At 43.1% G+C, this 21,921-nt stretch overlaps 2 protein-coding genes across 3 annotated transcripts in view; one reads left to right on the forward strand and one right to left on the reverse strand.

Moving 5' to 3' along the window:
- The window catches only part of LOC108030313 (5-hydroxytryptamine receptor 2A), a 61,100-nt gene that overhangs the window by 11,235 nt on the left and 27,944 nt on the right, over nucleotides 1-21,921 (forward strand). The window contains exons 2-5 of one of the 2 annotated variants that reach the window (XM_044092221.2): nucleotides 13,713-14,378; nucleotides 15,102-15,770; nucleotides 18,565-18,698; nucleotides 21,049-21,158. The exons of the other annotated variant lie outside the window; for it this stretch is intronic. Of the exons in view, the coding sequence (XP_043948156.1) occupies nucleotides 14,354-14,378; nucleotides 15,102-15,770; nucleotides 18,565-18,698; nucleotides 21,049-21,158 (938 nt within the window). The 5' untranslated portion in view covers nucleotides 13,713-14,353. The remainder of the gene's footprint in view (nucleotides 1-13,712; nucleotides 14,379-15,101; nucleotides 15,771-18,564; nucleotides 18,699-21,048; nucleotides 21,159-21,921) is intronic. 2 annotated transcript variants of the gene reach the window in all.
- LOC108029847 (uncharacterized) lies at nucleotides 18,976-20,842 on the reverse strand. The gene is made up of 2 exons (XM_017102335.1): nucleotides 20,192-20,842; nucleotides 18,976-20,118 (listed from the first exon to the last, which is right to left on the reverse strand). The coding sequence occupies exons 1-2, from the start codon at nucleotides 20,840-20,842 to the stop codon at nucleotides 18,976-18,978; spliced, it is 1,794 nt and encodes a 597-aa protein (XP_016957824.1).

Here is a 21,921-nt window from a genome sequence, read left to right on the forward strand (position 1 = left end):
TTAGGAAAATACCTCCCCACCCAGTCTCTAGCCAACTCAAATAACCAACTAAATTTCTCCGGCATCAACAATGAAAAAATCATTCATGCATGAATTCATTAAGTACAACTGTGATTAGCCAGAAGCCATTTGGTTATTGACTTGGCCGCTAACCTGAACCCCAGTCGCCCTTGCCCCGGCTCACCTGAGGATATCAGGGGGCGTCACATGTTGACATGTGTTGAACCAGTGCTCCCCCAAGAACGTTATGACTGCCAACATGTTTATTATTCACCTGTGCATAAGCACAGAGGCCAAGTTATTAAAACTTTGCCACATTACCGGAGAGTAAAATTGCCGATGGAGGAGCAGCGGCAGCCCAGGACACCGAACAATTGGCAAACACATTTTGGTAGCTGGAAAGAATGTAATAAAAGTTCACAAAATGCGACGTGTTTGCTTAAGTATTTTTCAGTCGGCGGATGGGGAACATCTAACTTTTACCTCTGGCCGTGCTGATTGTGATAAATGCGACAAAGACATGTGTAAAATATGCTTCATGTGCGTTATTATTGCGTTTTATGGTCCTCGGTCCTTGGGGAGGTGCAAAACACCCGGAAAAGCACACCTGTTTGTCCCGTGACAATCGCATTCCACGATGTCGCTGCTGACTTGTCGAAATGTTTACCAAGTGTTTGCCAAGATATTTCACGAATGACAGGAATTCGCTTTTTAATTATAAGTACTGCCACTCCATAAGTATTTCCACTTGAGAACTCGCAGGGTCTCCGAGGTGAGAAGTGAGCATTCGATGGGGCTGGAAAAAGTCATCTATCCCCACGGCCGCATAATCCATAACTGGGGGCAAACATCAGCGGGCAGAGCACACAGGGCGCATAATCAAAGGAAGCCTCAAAAAGTAAAAATAAAAAACCCAGGGAAATAAACAGAACGGATTCCCCAGGGTGGGGCCCGCCGCAAATGAAGGGGATGGGTACAATTTCACAACTCGAATTGTTTACGCAAAATACGCGCACTCGTAATGCAGACAACTCGCAGATTTCTATATATATTTGTTATATATGTACAAACACATAAGCCAAAGAAGACATAAAGCATGTTTGCCTGGCATAAACGCAGAAGTTAAACCGAAAAAAAGGAAAACAGGGACACAGGGACACACACAGGGAGATGAAAAGGACGATGAGCCAAACATTTTAATAATAGCAGAAAAGGCTGAATGCCCAAAAAACTGAACCACAGCCCATCCGCCTACTGCCTTTTCAATGGGGACGACTTGTTTATGATGGAAGCCCCAAGTCAATCCGCACCCGGCACAACCCTTTTTCTGTGAGGGATTCAAAAATGGTTTGTAGTCCGTCTTTTGAGAGATTTCCCGCTCTGGCAAGAGCTTTGGACCAGCTGCAATAAAACTGACGGACCATCGCAATTCCCACAGACCAACTTGAAGTCCATCCACCTGTCAGGGCTTTAAGGCGGCTATAAGCGGAATTCATTGGAAATTTATTGGCAGATGCGAGCATTCCTAAAATACGCTAATAAACTGGCAAAGCTTCTTGACTAATATACTCACGTTTTATTTAGAAAAATAATATCACAAATTTTAAGTTAGTTAAACATTGTAAACGGATTACTTACAGTGGGGAAAAGTTTTTAGTAAGCTTAAAAAGCCGTATTATTGATGTATTTATAAAAATGGATATTAAAAGCAACAGACTTAAATATTTCAAAGAAACAAAAGTATGCTTAAAAAGCAGAATGCTTTTCCATGAAATATATATTATGACAGACTGCTAATTCCTCCAACGCTAGTATTATTCCAACCCTTATGTCATATGTCATGTGCGCTTGCACGTTACCTGGAGAAATACCTGGAAAAGCTTTGACTGCGTTCTTTATGCGCATTTTCCGCTCTCTTTTGGAGCATAATCAATTAAGCAAAGTGCACTCGACTGCGTGGGGAAAAGGCAGCTGGTGGAGGAATGCAAATAAATGTGGAAGGAATTTGGAAAAGGCATACGCGGCGTATACGCAATGTGCAAGAGCCACTCTACTCTTTTTTTACAAGCTTGCCTCCTTTTTTCATTTGAATCATGCCCGCATTTTTTGTTCGCAGCACTTAAGGCAGCCGTTTCATAAAATAAACCATTAAAAGGAAACAAGCTGAAGAGGGCGAAAGCCCCATTAATTGCATTTTAATTAATTTCTGTTCCCCTGCACTCCCTTGCCAGCTGCATATGTAATTACTGCTGCTGGAGCGTTAATTGCTCCGACCAGGTAAGCTTCAAGCTGCGGCTCTTAATGCACAGCGTCTGCACTTAGCCTGAGTATATAGTAGCTGCCCGCACACAACCGAAATGCATGACAGCTCCATAAGTAGATCCATTTGGAGCTAAATTAAAGTCAACTTCTGGTATTTGCCATTTAACTCTGCGCTGGCCAAACACAATGGAAGCCATTTGGCTTTGGGATTGGTCTTGCACTTGCATTTGGACTGCCGGTCAAGGTCCCGACATTTGGCATTCATCGCCACCTGCCAGTCCCGCATAATAATGCGATTAAAACTGACAAGTCAAGTGCTCGAGCAACAGTTGCAGCTCGCCGGCCCTAAAAAACAATAATCAGGTGAATCAGGGCCAAAACCAGAACCAAAAGTAATGCCAGGGCTAGAGGAAGGCCAACCAGAATGAACCAGAGCCGCAAATCTGGCCCAAGCCGAGTCTGCGACCGTGCTCCTCTGTGCTCCCCAGCAGTCCACGGCCCTTGGCCACGTCGAGCAAATAAACAAACAATTAAAAATGAAAGCGCCACAGCAGCAGATACTGCGGATGGGGAATTTGCGAGCAGGCTCACAACGAAACTGGGATATGCTAGACAAAAAGAGGAAGTTTTTGTTTAAGTTTCAGGAAAGCAAAACTCAGTGCTAAGACCTGGTTCATTTGAAAAAATAAATAAGTTCGAAATCTATAAAGAATGTATTTTAAGCTAAAAATTAGCTACTTATTAAATACTTTGTACATTTTCAAATTATCTATGATTAAATTACAAAATTCTACACTTTTGATAAAGTAAAAAATTTATTAACATATTTTTTTTCATCTTAAACATATTTTTTAATTAAAGATAGGTTTAATGTACTGAATGAGTCCGTTTTACTGAGTATTTCAACATTTTTAATTATCAAAGTATTTTAGTTAAGATCTAAAACATTTTGAAATGATGTTGATCGAAATGCAAAATCACTTGTTACATTTATTATTTATTTGACGAATAATAGGGCACAAAATTCCTAGAATTTATCTATATATATATATATTTTTTAGAGAAGCAGATAGTGGCAATACCTATCGCACAACTCTTGTGTCTGCTACGCCTTACCTTCGAGGGTTTTTCTCCCTAGTTTCCCCGACTTTTCCCTCTGGCTTACCAGGTAAACAGAGAAGTGGCAGCCAGCCACACACACACCGGCGAATGTGTTGAGCCAGCGACTTAAAGTGCGTAAATGAGTAAAACACACACACCCTCGCAGGAGGGGCGCAAAGTGGGTGGCAGGCACAACAACATAGTGTGGCTCTTATTATGCGTATACTTAACATTTATTTCTGCCAGACAGACTGCCAGTGTGTGCGTGGGTGTGAGCGAACACACTCTACGCACACAGAGAGACCAAATCGCCGAGAAAGAAACACAGATAGGCACACGCACACACACACACATAAGCGGGGCAGAGCATAAATCTCATCGTGCATTCATCAATGTCAAGCCGCAAGTTTGCTTTTCATTTGTTATGGCTTTGCCGCTTGCCCGTGTGTGTGTGCGTACAGCTGTGTGCGTGAGTATCTGTGTGTGCTACGGTTGTATTGTTTAGCACATAAAATACCAGTGCATAGAGTGGCTCCATGGAAATTTTTACGAGAGTGGTTCAATAAAGATGGCAAGAAAATAAAATAGCAACAGGAGTAGTGAAGATAATCAAAACCTGAAAACTGAGATAGCTATCACTTGAATATTAGGGCATAATATAATAAAATAAAAGACCAACTAAAGCAAAAGAATTCTAGCCAAGTGGATTGGCTTTATAGCAGCCCTCGTTCGTCGGCTTTGCCTTTCAAAGCGTTCATTGTTCTGCCATCTTCCTCCTGGCCCTCCGCATTTGGGCCAGCTTATACTTATTCTCGCATCATGCTGCCATTTGTTGGCCAACACACACGCTCACCGGCGCCTTGAACTAGGGCTGGGGAGCAGCCAAGGTGGAGGCTGGATTGTGCCGGGACTAGTGTTCAAGCAATTGATTTGCATATGCTCACTCCCCAAATCCCGAGTTCCCTGAATCGCAGCGCACAAACAAGTGCTACATAAATGGCTGCCTCTTAAAACTTCATGGCATTGGCAGTTAAAACGACAATTGCCGAGCGCAACTGTTCATAAACATTGAGTGCAGCTTGGCAACTGCCACTACAGCATCAGCAAACAATGACAAGGCCATCCGAGGGGTGGTTGGTGGGTGGTGCAAGTGGTGCGGGTGGTGCGGGTGGTGTGGTGTTCCCTGGCTGCACAAGTCGATTTTATTTAATTGCGCACAGCCACAAATGCACTCCGCCTTCGGAACGCCCCGTAACCCCACAAGCCACCCACATTGTGCACCCAATATTCTGGTTTTACGAGCGTCGGGCGCCAGATTCAAAGCAGCCCGACTATCGCCTCCGTCGACATGAGCGCACACACATTAAGGAGCTCAGCAGCGGAGAGCTCCCGCTGGACCTGCACTGGAAAAAATGTGGGTAACGGGATTAAGGACAAGGGATTAAACGAGGATCAACGGAAAATTAAACACTTGTATAGTCAGCAAAGACATGGCAAACGTTAATAAATATGAAAATTTTCTTAGGGCTTTGGCAATATTTTTAAAAATAAAATTATTATATTAAAAGATTTTAATTATTTAATTATTATTATTATAAAAGCACTAATGTTACTTGTAGCTTTTCTTTATTTTAAGTAGTTAGTAAATATTAAAATATTAATATTTGTAAAATAGTGGTGTTACTTCAAAGGGCCTTTTCTTATAATAGGTACAAGTTTTTAACAACAAAATGTGCAATTAATACTATAAAATGTAGAAATCCTTCTCATAAACAATTTTTATTTTAATTTTTAATGTAAGGTAAACATGCAAGGAAAACCCTTTTCGGTTAGTGCACTCTTGATAGCTTAAATCATTTGACAATGTCTGGAATGGAGCCAAAACCAGGGCACTTTTACAGGGCCTCAATGTTTACGATTTTCAATCTCCGAACTGGGGGCTCAAACTTGGCCACGTTCCCAAAACAATTGAAGCTGCCCTGTTCTGCGGCCAGATCTCTATACCTTAAGTTGACTTTAAGAGTTGACGAGCAGGTGTTTTTTTGAACTTTGAAGCGCATGCAAATGAGTCGTTTGGTCGATTTGGCTGGCGGCATGTGATGGCTTCGCACCTCCGAGCTTGCGATTCAATTGAAATGTTTCGCAGCCAAAAAGCTTCAAAACAGCCGGAAGCGCAACTCACTCGAATCGTTTTTTTTCTTTTTTCGGGTGACTGGGGCCACCTAAGCGAAACAAAGAAAAACCGAAACGGCAGCAGGAAAAACCTGAAGTCCCGAGCGAAAGTATAACAAGCAAGACAGCAAATCATTTGTAAACACTTGAGCACGAAGGAGCGGAGCGGAGAAGCCAAAACACAAATCAAAAGATAAACGGTCTGCCGGGGAGGCAAAGATGAAAAATTGAATTGGCCTGGCGGGACATTGGCCGAGGGACCAGGACTCGGTATCGCATCCCTGGGCTCGGGACAGCATGTTGCGTAAATAAAGTGCGAATTTCCAAAAGCTGTGCAGACAAATGAGCGACCACTCAAGATGACAAGTGACCGTCCATGATCGAGGGCAGTGGGAAAATGCGGAAAACGAGGTCCACGAGCAGCTGCCCCGCGCCATCTGTTAGCGTCAAACATATGAGGAAAGCGAAAGTGGAACGGTGCCTCGGGGGTTATGCCAATGAAGCTCTGTCGATGGGATGGACCTGGAACTGGTCCGAACAGAGGAAGAAGAAAAACTTTGCAAAATAAAACACAGCACCCAGAGAACGAAACGAAACGAAATTCCCCAATAGCAAATTGAAAAAAATTCCTCAGCAGCAGAGCAAAAAGTTTGCCATTTTCGGGGCGGAGAAACTTGGGCTCTGCTTTAAATGACGATAAAAGTTTCTTGGACGCTATGGTAATAATATTTCCCCTCCGCAAACCACCATCGCCCAATCCCATCCAGAGTCTAAAAGTCCTGCGGGCTGCTGTTCCTCGCTTAATCTGTTGGATTGCTATTTTCAATAACGATTATTAGCCGCATCCAGCGGATACGCGGAATCTCCCTCGGGTACTTCTCGTACTGTTGCTGCTTACTGTTTATTGAAATATTCAACATATTTAGCCTGGTCTTGCCGGCGCAGAAAACTTAATTAAATATATTAAAAGCTGATTAATAACAAAATGAAAATCAAACATCAGAATGCCTGCGGGGGGCGGAGAATGAGAATTTCCTCATTAATATTAACAACTTAATTAAAGCCAGCGCCACCCCGATTTTCCGCCCGCCGAGTTGTCCATCGTCTGGGCCGATTATATTTGCAATTATGCAAAGTAGCTGCTAGTAGGATATCGTGGTCGTTGTATTTGTGGGCGGCGAGGCCGTCAATGCGTGCGCAAAGTTTAATATTAATAAATTTTTAATCAAAGCCCTCGCCGGGGCGTTAACCTGTGAGAAGTGGTTGCGGTGCTGCCGGCGGCTCTTTGAGTGGTTCGGTGGGTGCGGGGATGGCGGCTGCCGCCGTGCCCAGGTGTCTGACAGACCGCCTGCGGTGCAGGTGGAGGGGCAGGTTTCAGGGACCGTCAGTCAGTACAGTGGTCAAGCCAATTAAGACAGCTTCTTTTACAGAAACTCGGGCATTAAATGGATTTGCCGGTCTTAAAGAAAGCCAGAGGCAAGCCAAAAGAAATTACGATACGTATAATGTGCGAGGTATAAATCGAATGGGACAATGGCTTAAGCTAAGTGCAGATACAAAATATTGTGCACATATTGTCAGCTGAAGGCCTTAATAGTTTTAGCCTTTTCTTTATGGTTATTTATATATTTAAATTTTATATATTTAAATTATTTTAAAATACCTCTTACCCTTAAAGTAAATGCACAGAAACTCCTGCTGACTCTGCCCGTATTAAATGCAGATTCAATACCACTTTTCACCCCTTCAAATCAAAGCCCCCACCATTTGTTACACGTTTATTTGCATGAGAAAGAAATCACGTCGCACACGTGGCCGACACACAAATCTCTGAGCCGCTGCCACCTTTACACTACGTATGTACATAAGCATCTTGGCACTGGCACACATATTCATACCTCCATATATTTTTATTTTCGTAAATTGTGCGCAAAAGCGTAAAATCATCTTTATGGGGGAGAAGACTGCCTTGGGTTTGGGCCTTCTTGTCTGCCGGCCATCTTCAGAAGAGGGCTCACGTTGCTGAAACGGCGTATCCTTTGAAGGAGTATCATCACCGTGCAGAGGCGAGTGTGCAAGATAATTAAGGGAGGGGGTAACAGACTAACAAATAATATTCAAACTACAGATACCCTTAAATAGGCAATAAAGTATGCCTTTAAACAAAACATTTTACTTCATAAAATAGACAATATTTGAATAATTTAAATTTATATAATTTAACAATTTTTTTAAATCATCAAAATGGAAGCAAATAAAAATATTGTTTTACAAAATGCATTGCAGGGTGTAAAAGTAATCAATACGGTTCAAAAATCACTTTAAAATTAAATTTTAGATGTCTGAAAGTATGCAACGAATAATATATGGGATAAATTCACTGTACTGTTGCTTAAAGAATTTTGTTGCCTACTTTTAGGCACCTTAAATCGCATGTTAAAGTTATTGCTTACTGGTAACTCACATTCAAGGGAATGTAAACTACAAAGGAAGGTTTTAACACCTCTGTTGGAGCCTTCACCCAAGAGAAACCCTCCCGGCGATCCCGTCTTCTTTGTGCCGTGACTAATTGATCGAGGAGTGTGGAAAGTGGCCGGCACACCCCCTCAGAGTTGCTGCCTGCGAGCTGAATCATGCATAATGCAAAAAGCGGAGAGCACAGATGCAGCTGCAGCATTACCTGCATATCGCAAAGGCAAAATGCCGGTGACAACGGGGGGAAATGGGGGAAAACAGAAAGCATGTCAAGTTGTGGCACATTTAAAATTTATGCCAGACTTTCTCACACTCTCTCGCCGGCGGTAAAAGGGAAGGGGACCGGCTACTAGCACACGCACATGGCTCATAAATTTTTATTGTGTGGCAAAGATGGCCCACCAGCAGCAACCGACTCCCTCCCATGCCTCACTTGGCTTACCAAAGTAAACAAAAATCCGTAGCACAGTTTTGGGCGCGCAGTATGGAAACAGAGTCCTTTGGGCAGGATATATCGTAGAGGAGTGGGCAATACACAAAGTAATGAAGCAAAGTGCCTTCGCACGCCATTCGGCGCAAAATCAACTGGTCGAGCACCAGAGTGCACTTGCTGGAGTTCAGTTTTTCCTGTTGGCCGGGAACCGGGAGCCGGCGGCAAATAAATTCATTTCACTGTCTGGAAAACGTCGAGCATCGCATCGGGACTGACGTATGGACGTGGACGGATGCCTTGGCCTAGACATGGCGCAGGAAGTGTTATTTAAATGCAGGATATTGTATGAGGAAATTTATTATCGTGCCGCCGTCCTGACATTAAGGAAAATATTAAGATATATACGGGCGTGAGCTGCCCGACAACCATGCTCAAAAGTAATTAAAAGCCAACAATTCCGGGCCATATATTTTATTTCACGCTCGGCGTTGTTGTATAAAATTCCTTTAAATCAGTTAAGACTCCAAAAGCAACTTAAAGTTCCGCAGAACAATACAGTTTAAATATTTGATGGCCTTGTGGTAGCATGCATCACAAGTTCTGGTTGTATCAAAATATTTAATCGAATTACAATTCTATTTGATGCCCGACATGGCCAACATTTGTTTTAGCACTTGTTTGTTCTTTTGGCTACATATTTATATTTTCACTGACCAAAGCTTTAAGCCAACCAACAAAAAAAAGAGCAGCTCTTTTATCCGCTTCGATTTCATTGATAGGAAATAGAAATGGTAATTCATGGCGAAATTGTTTGGATTTTATCCACTATTGCAACAGAGTTTAGCTTCCCATATTAAAAGTATTCATCTTCTGACAGAAAATGGAATGGCTGCGTTATAAATCAACAATTTTAAAAACCTCAATAAAATTAAACGTTGAAAACCCCTTTTTTATATGCGAAATAACCGTATGTACCATGGGTAAGCCCAGTGTATCCTTAGTTTCGACTTTGCATTTGCTTACTCGATTCAAGCTCTATTTTTTGCAGCTTTGGCGCAGATAAAAAATGCATTGAATGTTATTTATTTCACGCCCGCGTTCCGAACATGAAATAAGCTGGAATTTAAATATTTGCATACTCCCTATGTCCTCGTTTATTTGCATTGTTTAACATGGCTGGGGGAGAGAGCAGGGATGAGGCGGGCATTGTGGGATGGGTGACTGACAATTTGTTTTTCTGGTGAAAAGCTTGCGCTTGAATAATTGAACAAAAGCTGTTGGCAATTGAATATTAATGAGCAATTAGCGGAGGGCCCTTGACAAAACACACAAACTAGCAACAACGAACTAAACTAAGCCAAATGCAATTCGCCTGGTCAACACGGCGTATGGGCAATATTTATGGGAAACGCACACCCAAAAGAGCCATAAAACATGCCAAAGAGTTAACCAAGGTGCCAACACAGACTCAAGCGATATAAATTATTTGCAGCAGACTGATTGGCAAAAGCAATTGCAGAAGGGCGGGGAAAATGCCAGTGAAAATGGAAAATGGGAAACAAAACTGGGCTACCAGTTCAACAGAAGCTGCAGTTGTAAGGGAAAACGTGTTCGTATACACAGCAGCTGAAACCGCAAAAGAGAGAGGGAGCTGTGAAAGGCGGAAGGGAAATTCAGGCGAGGAAAAACTAAAAGGGGGCGGGACAGGGAGGCCAATGAAAGGCCGTTCAGGATATGGGCACAAGGCGCAAACGCTCGACTGCAAAGATAGAGAAAAATGGCGCATGAAATGAAGCGGAAATGGTGCAAAAAGGAACCACCAGCAACAACAACAACAAGGGCTGAGACGGGGCGAAGCGGAACCGGAAGTGGGACTAGGAACGTCCTAGGAAAGTCGAGAAAATGGCCAGGGAACTGAGGGTGGAAGGGCGTTGGGGAGCCACTTACAGAGCTGAACTAATATGTACATTAGTATCTTTTGAATGCATGCAAACAACTGATAAATGTCTGGTCATGTCTGAGTTCACACACAACTGCACGCCCAACCACCCACTGCACACATCTCCTCTGCGGAAGTGTGAGTTTGTGGTGAATGAAATCGAGCGTCGCATGAAAAATGCATGCCATTTATTTTACTTTATTTTAGTTGGCCCCGCCACCATCCGTTTTCCCTGAGCCTCCTCCACGTACAGCGAGCAGCTGGCATTGGCATGGGGGCAAACAATGAGACATTGCTTTGGCTTGCATTCGGGAAAACTGCACTTTGATGGGCCTCAATCCCACCCTCACATATTTGCTGAAATGCCTTCATGCCGACATACTTCGAATTGGAATCGAGAGAATTCAGCTCTTTTCCAGTCGCAGCCCGGATAAGATGTTATACAAGTTCTAACAGGAAAAAGGTTTATTACTTACTTATTTTATGTGTCCATATCTACCTACCTGCCGAGACCAAAACAATCGCACTAATATTTTAAATGTTATAAGAGACTAAAATAAAGCAAGCATGCTATGTGGTACCACCGTCTTCCGCTAGGTGGCGCTAAATAAATCGATTCAGGCATTAAGGGGTAACTTATAGTCGAGGCACTCCAGAATAGCTTCGTTTTTATAAAAGTAAATCTGAAAATAGAAAAGCTTCAGTCTAACTATTTGTGAAGTATCTACTTTTATATGCTTCCGTATTTTGTAAATATGTTCTATTTCGATTTGACACAAAAAAGGCTTTGATTTTAAACTGTCCTCTCAGTTATTTGCTTGATTTATGACTTGGCAGGGTAAACAAGGAGGGCAAAAAGAAGTGCCAGTGAACTATTTTCCACAACTACTGCATAGATAGGCAATTTTCGTAATTGCTGCGATGCGAATGAGTTGGAGTGGGAGTGAAGGTGGTTCCTGGTCAGGAGCAGAGTGCGGTGAACCAAAGTTGATTTATAGCCCTGTGCGTCCTGCGCCGCTGCTTCAAAGGACACACTGCATAAATATGCGATAAGCCCGACTATAAAAAGCGAGTGGCATGCCCACACTCTCGCCCTGACACACACATAGATCCAGAAACAGTCGGCATACACTTGCATAATGTATGCAGGCGACTGCCGGACAAGTTGCGAACCGCAACAAGTGCACTCACCATGGGAAAAATGGGTGGTTGGGAGGCGGGTTGTGGGGGTACGGAATCAGACAGGTGCGGCTGGGTGTGCATTTAAGCGACATGTGTCGTCTTCACACTCAACTGCACTTCAAACGGGCGCAGCTCACGTAGCCAGGAACTACAGGCCCCTGCTACAGTACTTCCTAACTAACCACTATTAGGAGAAGCAAAAAAATCTTTGAAAAAATATCTATATATCTAGGATCCTTTATAAATAAACAAGTCAAAGTAGAGTCAGGTAGGGGAATATATACCATCCATATTTAAGCATAAAATTGATCTGCAAAATATTGTATCTATCTATCTATAAATATCTGAAAATATTCCTTTAAAAGATATTGTATAGATTACTTTTTATCAAAAAACTCGCCTTTTTTTCATTTTAAAATAGAGAAACAAGTAAAATCACAAAGTTTAAAGTGCATTTGCAAAAATAGAAAATGTAGGGAAGTTCACCTTTTAAAAGTTCACCTGTAGTCACCCTGAACACTTGCGGACTGGCATAAACTTCCGCATTAAATCGACTTTGAACTTGAAACGTTAGTTACACGGCCACTCGCAAAAGCGCATGCTGGCATTCGAAGGTTATTATGGTCGGAACTTTCTGAACGAAGGGCTTTCCCCAACCCAGGAACCCCTAGTTGTTGCGTAATAAGGCCTCTTTACCCGACTTTCTCTCCGTCTCAAAGGGATTAAAAGAGCGACCCTTTTATAGTTCTGCTTCATTATTCTTTGTAAATTGCGCAAATTAGATTTCAAATGCAGATACAAGAGCTTATATACATCACATACACATGACGGATGATAGCTAACGCAAGTGAATGGTTATGAAGTCAAACAGAAAAGGCATTTACGTTGAATAACCTGCAATTAGGAAGAGAAATGCCCCGAAGAGCCTAGGTTTTTGGCAGATATTATTTGGAAGAATAAGTAACAAAGTAATTAGTTGTAATAAGATTGTAGCTTTAATTAGGGTTGTTAAATCATCGATAGTAGGCACTAAGCCTGTGCCAAAATGTAGGGCCTGTCATTTTATCAACGTAAGGGTTGCTTTTCTTATTCCAGCTTTGGGTTTGCAAAATTCATATTACTAAGTTGGCCATAACCCCTTGCGATCCTGGGACTATAAACTCGGTGGGCATAAAACATGCAACATTCTCGCTTGGGTTTTATGGCGCCGCAATGTATCTTTGAGCACGCGTGCTCCCCACACATACAGCTGAGGTAAACTTTATATCCATAAAGCAGTAATATCAAAATATATTACATAGAGAAATCAGACATTTAGTTTTTAATTAGGAAAATTGTGTAGGGAGTCCAAACAGTTTTAAATAGTGGAATATACGGTTTATCTCCAAGTGTACTTTTAACTTGTAAGACACATAATTAAGAACTTTGGAATTAATACTTATAGAGGTGCACACAAAAATTATAATTTTCATTTAAATAACATGTAATAACTACTAGGTTGAACATAGTTGTGGTCGTACACTTGTACCTAAATGCGATGACATTTTGCCAGGGCGACTTCGCTCCGGGGCCTCTTCCCCCTTCGCCCTTATTTATATGAGTTTTAAATTTATTTTGCTGCCTCTGTCGCAACATTGGGACAATGAGGGGAGCAAAATGGCGGAGGCGGAAGACGAAAGGAGCCGTTGGCAATGGCGCCTGTCGCACGCATGCAGGACTTCCGCCAGTCACACACAGGACCACACGTGAGCGTCTGTGGTAGGCCTGGGGGAAAAGGGAAAGCGAAAAATGGAAAATAAAGAAAACAACGCCTGGCCTGCCAGTCTTCATATTTATTTATCGTGCCAAGTGATTCCGTGTAATTGCAGAAATTGCTTTAAATTATTTAACAAGCGGGCGCAGCAGCAGCAGCGACAGCGGCATTTCAAATTCATTTACACTTTACGCACAATGCGGAAGGGAAATTGAATACAATAAATTTCGTAGCCAAAAATGCCGCAGACCCACAGGAAATTATTTTCCACCAAACATGAGGGGCAAGGGCAAAAAACACCGAACAGGGCAGCCGCAGAAATTCAATTTGCTATTTATTAGTATTAGTTGCGCTGGGCACGAGAATTTATTGTCTAATTGAATTTTTATTTGCAGAGCGCAGAGTGCAGACACCAGAAGGCAATCGGATGCGAAATTTACTCCAAGGATATGAAAATAGCACATCAAATGGGCCATAAACACACGACAGCAAACGGAAGAGCTTAAATAAACCAAAAAGAGTACAAAACAGCAGCGGCAACAAAGCCAAGTTGGCAACAATCAACAGCACAAAAGCAACACTGCCACACAGAGGAATCTGAAAGGAAAAAAGGAGAGCACAAGTAAGAGGAAGTCGGAAAGAAAAGTGAAAGCCCAAAGTCGAAATTGTAAACGCTCCGTGTAAACACTTGAAAGCTCGTTAGGATAATACATCCTGCCCGGCACCAAGCACACGCTGGCACTAAAACACAAAGCGAAAGTGGGCGGGGCAGGGAAAGTAGGGCGGGCAGGGAGAGCAGGGAAAGTGTCACCATGTGCCGTCCCGCGTGTCTGAGTGGCCGCCAGCTGAAACAACGGCACCACCCCAAAAGCCCACCCAGCCACACAGACACACACGCGCGCCAGCAGGCCATTGCCATTGCCATCACCATCGCCGCTGCATAGTCGCGCTTCCGTTTCCGTCTACTCCTCATTTCCGCTGCGGCTGCAATTAAGCGGAGCGAAGCATCCCGAAAAACACAGCGAATATCCACAAAATGGCGCACGAGACCAGCTTTAATGGTGGGTACCCGTGGAAAATGTAGCACTTATGTAGGTCATTAAGTCCATATTTTGGTTAGCCAACCATTTGTCTTCTTGCAAACGTTTTTCGATAGGTGGCTTAAATGCTTGGAGTACCCTTTGTAGAATCGAAAAATGTTAGATGGTTTTTGGTATTCTATTCATTATTTTTTATGTATAGCTCACAATGATTAGATGCATTGAGTGCTTATAAGAAAAAAAAATGTTTGTGTAAAATAATTCACACTTAAATATTGATTTTTGCCAATCTTTTGTACTTTGAATACAAATCCAAATGAGCTTGCTTTATACTTATCCCTAGTAAGCTATAAATCATGTATATTAATCTCCATTTCATCTTTAATCTATATAAATGTTGAAATATATGAGATTTGTTTGCTCATCTTTTATACATAAGATATATTTTCCACTTTAATTAATCTTCATTATTATTCATGTTTAATTTAAATAAGTACTGATTTATATCAACATCGTTGTTCTATTCTTTATACCTAAAATTTAAATCCAATTGAGCTTGAGTTATATTTCACCCTTACAATCTATGTTAATCTTCATTTTATTTAATTTAATGTTCATATACATTGATTTATATAAGATTTGTTTGCCTATCTCTTAAACCTAAAATACAAATCAAATTGAGCTTGACTTATACATTCCTCTAGTAATCGTATCATATAAATCTCCATTTTATCTTCAATCCAGATGCGCTCGACTACATCTACATTGCGAACAGCTTGAATGACAGGGCCTCTCTGATAGCCGAACCACATCCCGAACAGCCGAGCGCCGATGGTCAGGAGCCGGACGAGGAGGAAGACATGGCGGTCACGAAGGAGGGACAGCTGGAGGATGCGAACAACAACAACAGCGAGCGCTTCTACAGCTCCGCGAAAAGCCGACCGGATTTCGTGGCTTCCCCGGCGCTGAAACCACCGCCCACCGATGCGAGCACCACCGCCGCCGGCTCACCCCTGGCCACCGCCGCTCTGGCAGCGGCAGCGGCCAGCGCCTCGGTGGCAGCAGCGGCCGCCAGGATCACGGCCAAGGCGGCTCACAGGGCTCTGAGCGCCAAGCAGGATGCGTCCGCCTCCTCGCCAGCCCTCCAACTGATCGACATGGACAATAACTACACCAACGTAGCAGTCGGCCTGGGCGCCATGCTGCTGAACGACACGCTGCTCCTAGAGGGAAACGATTCCAGCTTGTTTGGGGACATGATGTTGAACCGCAGTGGGCAGCTGGACTTGGCCAACGGGAGTGCCGGGCTCAATGTGACCACGAGCAAAGTGGCCGAGGACGACTTCACGCAGCTGCTGCGAATGGCCGTCACATCGGTGCTGCTCGGCCTGATGATCCTGGTCACCATAATTGGTAAGTACCCAAGGAAAGCGAAAAAGCGAAGGCTACACTTTAAAAATCAGGTCCTTAAAGATATACACTTACATTTTTAGAGCTGAAGTGTAAACTAAACTTATTTTAATGATTCTTAACCCTGAACCAATAAATATTTTAAAAAATATTTGTTTTAAGTTTAGACCAACAATTCTAGTGACAATAAAACTATCCATACATATTTTTGCTAAGTTGCATTATTGTATATTTGTTTATTTAAATACAATATTGACGTAAATATATTTTAAAATCTACTGATTATTAAAAAAAAAATAATTAAATTTTAAAATACTACACTTCACCAGTAATTTTCAGACTTACATTTTAAGCCAAACAGCGATAAATTTGTTTATAAGCTCATTCAAGTTAATAAATAAATTACACTTTCCACTAAACAGTATAAACAGTCTTCCAAAATGTTGAAGTGTAAGCCAAAGCCCAAACATAGACATAATTATTTCAGTCGGCATCCCAGCCGAGGGGAACCACCCAGAGTAAATTCTTCGAATGCCAGTCTCAGGCACGCGCCTGCTGCCTGCCTCCAAATCCTTGGGGAGTTGGGCAACAAATTCAATAAGGGGACCCAGGGGGACTCGGGGCGCGGGCCTCGGCTTCAGTTGTAGATAATAAAATACGCGTAACTGATATTTATGATACTGGCAGGGCATTTTATATTATTTATTATTGTTGTTATTATGGCTCAGATGCTGAAGCAGCAGTGGCAGCAGCATCGGCTCAGTCTCAGTTATTAATAAGGCAGCTCAATGACGAGGAACGAGCCAAGCTGGGGTGGGTCGGGCGTTTGCTTTTGTTGTTGGCTACATTCATTACACGCATTTAGCCATAAATCCGATGGCAAACAAACCGGCATCCATCTAGGCAAAGACATGCCGCATTAAAATTGACAGTCAATCAATCAATCACAGCGGCTCCCCCCGCCAACTCAATCCAATTCCAGCGAAAAACTTTATGTTCACGTTGTAAAATCCAAAACAAAAACGAATAAAAATCAAGCAGTAACAGTAACAAATGAAAATGAGGCGAGGAAGCAAAATAAGCAGAGCAGCCGGCTGAAATTGATTTCATTAATTTAAGTAGATTTCATTTCGTTTCATTTCATTTAAAACGGCCAGCACAGAAGTCAAGAGGCAAATAAAAGTAACGAGCGCTGAAAAGTATGCTACGACTCCCAACGCCACTCCCAAAGGATCCGGCTCTGAATTGGTCCAAAGCCCATTCACATGTCCCACTGCCCCGCACTTTCGCCGGATTTCTTACTAATTTGTGTTTATTTAGTTTTTCCTCTTCCGCCGGACTTTCTTCGCTGCCCATTCCGCCCTTTAGTTTTCCTTTCTTCAAACTCGGCCCGACTCGCTTTTGAACTTCTGCAGTTTTTGACGCCGTCCAAGTGGGACGGCAGCAGCATTTAGCATTTAAAAAGAAAATGCTAATGAGTCTTAATGCTAATTTTAGCCAGATTGCTTCACGCTTTTGGTCACCCAGCAGCAGAAAAATAATAAAAAGTAGCCGAAACCAAATGTCAAGCGTGCGCGGGGGATGCTTTAAAATATACGAATTTTATGGTTACACTTTTGACCTACTTATGATTCGTTTTTAAACTGATTTGGTCGAGACTTAGGGGTGGAATTTCAAGTATTTTAAGACGCTTGGATTTAATAAAAGTGATTTGGCACTCAATCGAGATTCTTTCTTTCTTTGTTATTATATTTTTAGAAGTACAACTTTTTAAATATAATTTTAATGTAAATGTGTATTCTTAGAAAGAATGATTTTTTAAATAGTATTTTAATGTGAATGTGTAACTTTACTGAGTGCGTTGTTTCACTGTATAAACTATGATGAGATTATAAAACACCTTCTTGTGTTGCAATGCTGGGAACGACCCCCGTGGCGAAGACACTGCAGGGAACTAAAAACACAAAAAACAGCTGGCAGGCATGAGGCTTGTCTACTTGCCTTCACTTTGACACTCAAGTATCTAATTGCATGCGCCTGGTGTGTGTGCCTGTGTGTGTTTTGCGTATCTGTGTGTCTCCAGGCGAGCAGCCCAGCCCTCACGCCGTCGACTGTCGGCGGATTCAATGCCACAAATTGCATGTCTCGCACCTGTAGTGGCTGTCTTTCTTTTGCAGCCTCAAGTGCACCACAAGTAGTCGGTGACAGTGGCGGAAAAATGGGGGAAAAGGTAGTGGAAAAGTCGAGAAAAGTCAGGAAAAATAAGCGCACCAGCAGACATCAAAGGTGCTGTCCTCTCCCGAGTCCCTCGAGCCACCCTTCGAGCCTCCCCTCGAGCGTCCCCCACGTCAATTTCACACCCCCCGCGCCCCGATCCGGGGCTTTTGGCAAAAGTTTACGACAGCGCGATTAGCTCATGTCGTTTATTTTGGCTTTTGTGAACTTTGTCTTTGTCTGCCAGCTCAAGTGCAACTGGAATTGCAACAGTGCAATGCTGGGGGACAAGCTTAATAAGATTCCCATTTCATTGGTGTCCCGCTTCTGGGCTCTCAGCACTCGTCTCGTCCAAAGAAGTTTGCCAATTCGCCAAAACTTTATCTGTTCCGCTGCGGTTCTTGGTTCGTTTCCAGTCATCAGCTGCAGCTCGAATTGAATCGAAAACTTTCGGTCTCAGTCAATTTTCGCAATTAGGCTGCCGCTGAAAGCCCTGCAAATAAGAACCGAAACCAGAAAAAACCGCAACCCCAAGCCCATTTGCGCTTTTTATTTGATTGAGTTTACTTTCCGATCATTGCAGGCAATGTCTTCGTCATTGCGGCCATTATCCTGGAGCGTAATCTGCAGAACGTGGCCAACTATCTGGTGGCCTCCCTGGCCGTCGCCGATCTCTTCGTGGCCTGTCTAGTGATGCCCCTCGGAGCCGTATACGAGGTGAGTAAGGGAGTAAGGGGTGCCCGGAAAGAGCAAGCGGTGCTGTATTTATTGAAACGCTATCTTCATAAACAAACACATTACAATATACTTAGTAAATATACAGATAGTTGAAGCACATAAATTACTATGTCATCCTCTTAAAAGTAAGCTCTTCCCGCTTAAATACACTTATGCCAACGTTTTTTCCAATCCTCGAAGCAGCTACAAAGTATTTAAACATCATATTGTTAATGCAATAAATCAATCCTCTATGCTTCCATGGTCTCCTAAGACTCTAATGATTATATCGGTCCAGCAACAGCTCGATAACGAATACCAAAGCGCTGAGAGCCATCCCGCAAATGTACATCTTTATAGTTAATGTAAAAAAATCAATTGTCAGCGGTTCTGAATTCCTACTAGCATCCATGGGCAACTTTTTCAAGCCCGTTACATCCCGATACTTTTGAAAACTCATCTCGAGCCACTTTTTTTGCAAGCCTGACTCAAAAACCATTTCGAAATAGCTTTTAAAAAAGAACCTTATCGGCGATCTGGAATTAATGGCTATTCGCATGGGTCGGCTCTTGGAGCAGAGTTCCCCCCCAATGATCTTTAGAGTCTCGGACTTCATGCGCTGCTGAAAGAGTCGAAATGACTGCCAATTGGGGGTTTTCACCACATAGGCGTAACTGTCGTTCAGGGTAACCAAGAGGTGGAACATAGTGGGGAAGTCCACAAGAACCACCTGGTCCGCCAGTGAATTGGGTAAAGTATTGTCGTTGAAAGCCTGCACAATAGATGGATCGTATGTCAATATCTTAAGACCACTTGCTCGCATCGTTTCTGCGTTTGTGATCGCAGGCTCGTAAATGCCCGTTGTAAAGACGGTGGACAACAGGGATACGTTCGAACTTACGAAAAGGGCCACGAAAAAAAAAGAAAATACTTCTATGAACTTATCCGCCATAGGCAATCGATCCAAGCTTCCATTCGGCAGCGGAAGAGCTAGGAAAAATCGAAGGGTATTGAAGAACGGGTCCAAAATCGATCGATGGCGTTGCGACAAGTACTTGATCGCGAAGACGGCAATGCTCGTAAGGGTCGTAAGTCGGTGTACGCCAGGGCTTACCATTTGGTCAAAGTATCTGCCCACCGGAATCGTCCTTCGATTCGAGACCAACACACAGAGCTGTGAATCCATCACCACGGGGCTGAATTTGAGGCTATTGTCGTCCACCATATTGGCCACCACGTCCACTCTGCGATCGTCTAGGTGACTAAAGATCTCGTACTGAGCTGTCTGTTGTCCCGGAACCGTAATAATGTCCGTGGTCACATTAAGGAAGCGCAGGTAATTCATCATCATCAGACCAATGTGGCCGGACAAACTAATGTTGCCACCGCCAGTCACGTCTGCCTGGTCCGAAGAGTTGTACTGCAAGTAAAATGTAAAGATTAGAAACCATCTTAAGCTTAAACAACCTAGATTTGCTCAAAATCGAACTCACCCAAAATATAGTTGGAGGATCATTAACAACTTGCAGCAAAAACTTGTAGTCATCTTTTCGAATATTATTCAAGAACACATCAGAGGAGTCAAGTTTGACCACGCGTAGTTGTCCCAAAAAATAAAAGCTCCACATTTCCGTCTCGTTCGTGCGCCGAATAATGAGAATTGTGCGATCCAGCCACCGATCATAGCACCAGCTGAATAGCTCATAAATGGAGTCCCCATCGAAGGGCTTTGGATGCGGCGGGGCAGCATATATTAGGATCAAAAGCACCGCACCATATTGAAAGTCCTGGTCATTGAGAGCTTCCAGAGTGGGATCGTCCAGGCCTGTGAAAAAGGCAATCACCATGTTCTCCGCCTTCAGGTACTGGTGATTAAGCGGTCCCAGATCCGAGGCCATGGTATAAACTGGTAAAGAAAAAGTGTCCATAAGACGCTGCTGAAGCGAAGTCCTCAAATCGATTTTGTCCGTAAATGTGATGAAACAGTTAATGCCTATATAAGTCTTCACTGATGCGATCAGGTGAAATAGGGAAATTATTTCATTGTCTATGTTGTCCTCCACTATATCGACCGGGATCTGCAGTTGACTGCTGGCTATGAGGCCAAGAAGAACGAAGTTCCGCACATAGAATCGACTCCCCATGGCTGCTCTTCGACTTTGAACTCATCGCTGCCAAGTTGACCCTTTTTAAAGCCCGGCAGCCCTTGTTTGCTTTGTTATTAGAAGCCATTACATTTTACACTCCATAGCAAGGGGAGCATCAAATTTAATAAGCCATCAACTTTTATTGTCTATTTGGCTAACCAGCTTTATGACCACCCCCATTTCCTCTCCTCTCATGTCCACAGATCAGCCAAGGCTGGATACTCGGGCCCGAGTTGTGCGATATCTGGACCTCGTGCGATGTCCTCTGCTGCACAGCCTCGATTTTGCATCTGGTGGCCATTGCCGTGGATCGGTAAGTAATTACTTCGATTTCCCCCATTCCGGGCTCTTGATAAATTGCCCCACAAGTCAGCTTGTAAGTGGCGTGTAAGACAAGCCGTAAGCTCTGGGCCTGCCTCCTAAATATAGACACATCCGTACTTATGTGCGGGAAAGTGTAGCAGCATGTATTCGAGCTAAGCGAATCAATCAATCAAGTTTTTAACATGTCAAATCTCTTTACAAATCCAGTAATGCTCGCAAAAAGTAAACCTAAAGCAAACAGCCATTTTTAGAAAGTAAAACGACTGGCGAATGCCCTGCAATCACAGGGTTGCTATTTATGGATACTCCACCATTGAAATTCAAAGAAAGTAATATTTTAGAAAGTAAAACGACTGGCGAATGCCCTGTAATCACAGGGTTGCTATTTATGGATACTCCACCATTGAAATTCAAAGACACTCGAGCTATCTTTGAGGTTTATTTTTTCCGCTTCCTTGTTGCCCGCACTCGACTGTCACTCGATGGCTATATCAATTTATAATATACACATTCTCCGCCCTGGCATATGGCCACCGTACGTATATGGGAAACGGATGGCTGCATGCCATCAATCAATTTGCAGCAAACATTTCAATCAATCGATTAAAAAACAGAACGCAAAACGGCAAACAATAAGGGGCGAACGAGGGGGCGTGGCAGGGCAGGGCAGGGCTGGCGGAGTGAAAAACGAATTGCATTATTCACTCGGAAAAAGCAGGGGGGGTGCTGGCACTGCGAACCCAATGTCGATG

This window comes from Drosophila biarmipes, chromosome 2R (assembly GCF_025231255.1).
Source record: "Drosophila biarmipes strain raj3 chromosome 2R, RU_DBia_V1.1, whole genome shotgun sequence".
Taxonomy (NCBI): Eukaryota; Metazoa; Arthropoda; class Insecta; order Diptera; family Drosophilidae; genus Drosophila; species Drosophila biarmipes.

Excerpts from the sequence above, each read along its gene's own strand:
- LOC108029847 (XM_017102335.1), bottom strand. The coding sequence starts at position 20,842 with ATGGGGAGTCGATTCTATGTGCGGAACTTCGTTCTTCTTGGCCTCATA. Across the intron at positions 20,119-20,191 it reads ATCCTCCAACTATATTTTGG|TACAACTCTTCGGACCAGGC; the intron begins GTGAGTTCGATT and ends TTTTACTTGCAG.